Source organism: Salpingoeca rosetta (assembly GCF_000188695.1).
Source record: "Salpingoeca rosetta unplaced genomic scaffold supercont1.9, whole genome shotgun sequence".
Lineage (NCBI taxonomy): Eukaryota > Choanoflagellata > Craspedida > Salpingoecidae > Salpingoeca > Salpingoeca rosetta.
This window is the reverse complement of record NW_004754925.1, coordinates 1380495-1382672: the sequence shown is the minus strand read 5'-3', so window position 1 is coordinate 1382672 and position 2178 is coordinate 1380495. Positions and strand designations below refer to the sequence as shown.

General features: G+C 49.9%; 1 protein-coding gene across 1 annotated transcript in view; it reads right to left on the bottom strand.

The window, feature by feature from the left end:
- Nucleotides 1–994: 994 nt before the first annotated feature.
- PTSG_04197 (uncharacterized protein) overlaps nt 995–2178 on the bottom strand; it is a gene marked incomplete at both ends in the record, with an annotated part of 4379 nt that continues 3195 nt past the window's right edge. Inside the window, 4 exons of the mRNA XM_004995036.1 lie at nt 995–1006; nt 1038–1153; nt 1349–1628; nt 1839–2069. Coding sequence (XP_004995093.1) covers nt 995–1006; nt 1038–1153; nt 1349–1628; nt 1839–2069 — 639 coding nt within the window. The remainder of the gene's footprint in view (nt 1007–1037; nt 1154–1348; nt 1629–1838; nt 2070–2178) is intronic.

The window sequence follows — 2178 nt, the reverse complement described above, 5'->3', positions numbered from 1 at the left end:
GTGTCGTCGTGTCGTTCGTTGTGTGTGTGTGTGTGTGTGTGTGTGTGTGTGTGTGTGTGTGTGTGTGTGTATGTGTGTGTATGTGTGTGTGCGTGTGTCTGTGTGTGTGCGGACCAGTTCAAATGCGGCCATGCGGGCGATGTTGGCAGCGAGGTGCGCCTGTGGGGATTCCGGTGTGCTGGATGTGACGGCACTTCGGAGGGAATCACCAGGGAAGAAGAGCAGCCGACACGGTTCGCGCGCTGCATGTTGTTGTTGTTGTTGTTGTTGTTGTTGTTGTTGTTGTTGTTGTTGTTGTTGTTGTTTAAGTTGTTGTTGTTGTTGTTGTTGTTGTTGTTGTTGTTGTTGTTGTTGTTTAAGTTGTTGTTGTTGTTGTTGTTTAAGTTGTTGTTGTTGTTGTTGTTTAAGTTGTTGTTGTTGTTGTTTAAGTTGTTGTTGTTGTTGTTGTTTAAGTTGTTGTTGTTGTTGTTGTTTAAGTTGTTGTTTTTGTTGTTGTTGTTGTTGTTTAAGTTGTTGTTGTTGTTTAAGTTGTTGTTTAAGTTGTTGTTGTTGTTTAAGTTGTTGTTGTTGTTTAAGTTGTTGTTTAAGTTGTTGTTGTTGTTTTTGTTGTTGTTGTTGTTGTTGTTGTTGTTTAAGTTGTTGTTATTGTTGTTGTTGTTGTTGTTGTTGTTGTTGTTTAAGTTGTTGTTGTTGTTGTTGTTTAAGTTGTTGTTGTTGTTGTTGGCGGCGGCGGCGGTGTTGGTATCGGTGGAACAGGAGGAAAACATTGCACAGCAAGTGAGGAGATGGAGAGATGTGAGGTTGTGCGTCATGTACGTTTGGCGAACAAAACATGACAAAACGTGGAATCTCAGCAAGGGTGAACGATAGCGACGGCCACACACAACACACACACACACAACACAAACACACACACACACGCAACACACACGCAAACACACACGCAACACACACGCAAACACACACGCAAACACACACACGCAACACATGCACATCAGCACAAGTGCTATTGCGACGGAGTGACGCGTGCAACGAACAGCACCTGTAATGGTCAGGAGAGGCGCCTTGTTCGCCAGCATGGACGCGGCGTTGACATATGTACCCCGATCCAGCACCTGCTGAAACCCTTGTGGATGCGTGTACTCAAGCGAGCCTGACCAACAACACCAACGACAACAAGCAGTCGAGCGGTGGTGGAACCGCACATGAGCGAGGCGAACGCGACATGATACTGCCAGCAATGTGTAAACACGCACACACGTTCACACGCACATGCACGCACACACGCACGCACACAAACACGCAAACACGCGCACACAACAAAACAGCAGGCACCTCAAGCTCCAACCTTGTGCAATGTAAAACACGCCATCACTCTGCTGCTGCTGCTGCTGCTGCTGCTGCTGCTGCTGCTGCTGCTGCTGCTGCTGCTGCTGCTGCTGCTGCTGCTGCTGCTGCTGCTGCTGCGAATCAAGGAGGAGACCACCCGTGTCCAGCACAACTTCATCGTGTGACATCATGACGTCGTTGAACAGCCCTTCGTCAACAAGAGAAAACAGGCGGGAAACACGAAGCGTGTCCCGCTCGCTCGGCGGCGCAAACTCCGCCCGCCCGCGCAGCAGCAGTGCCTGTTGATCAATGGTGATCGGTGGTGTTCGGTTGTGGTGGTGGTCGCAGTGAGGGACTTGGCAGGAGGAAAGCAAGATTTTGGGGTGAAGGCTGCCGAAGGTGGAGAATGGCAAATGTAGCATTCCACTCACTCACTCACACACACACACACACTACACAACACTACACAACACTACACAACACGACACAAACACAGCGAATGCCGGTACCTGCTTCTTCTTGATAAACTTTGCAAGCGTATCGAGCTCAGCATCAACAAAGTGCCCTTCCCCAGCGAGTTTGTGGATGTTCTTGTTCAGTTGTGCCAGCATCCGATTGGCAACCTGCTCTGTGTACACCTGTGCCGTCTCTGCTGCATACTTCCGCGCCACCTTTTCCAAGTACGCCTTTGCGCCAAGCGTCGCCCGCGTGCTCTCCTGTCGCAGCTGCTCAAGCACCTCCTGTGTGTGCGTGCGTGCGTGTGTGTGTGTGTGTGTGTGTGTGTGGTGGTGTGTGTGTGTGGTGGTGTGTGTGTGTGTGTGTGTGTGTGTGTGTGTGTGTGTGTGTGTG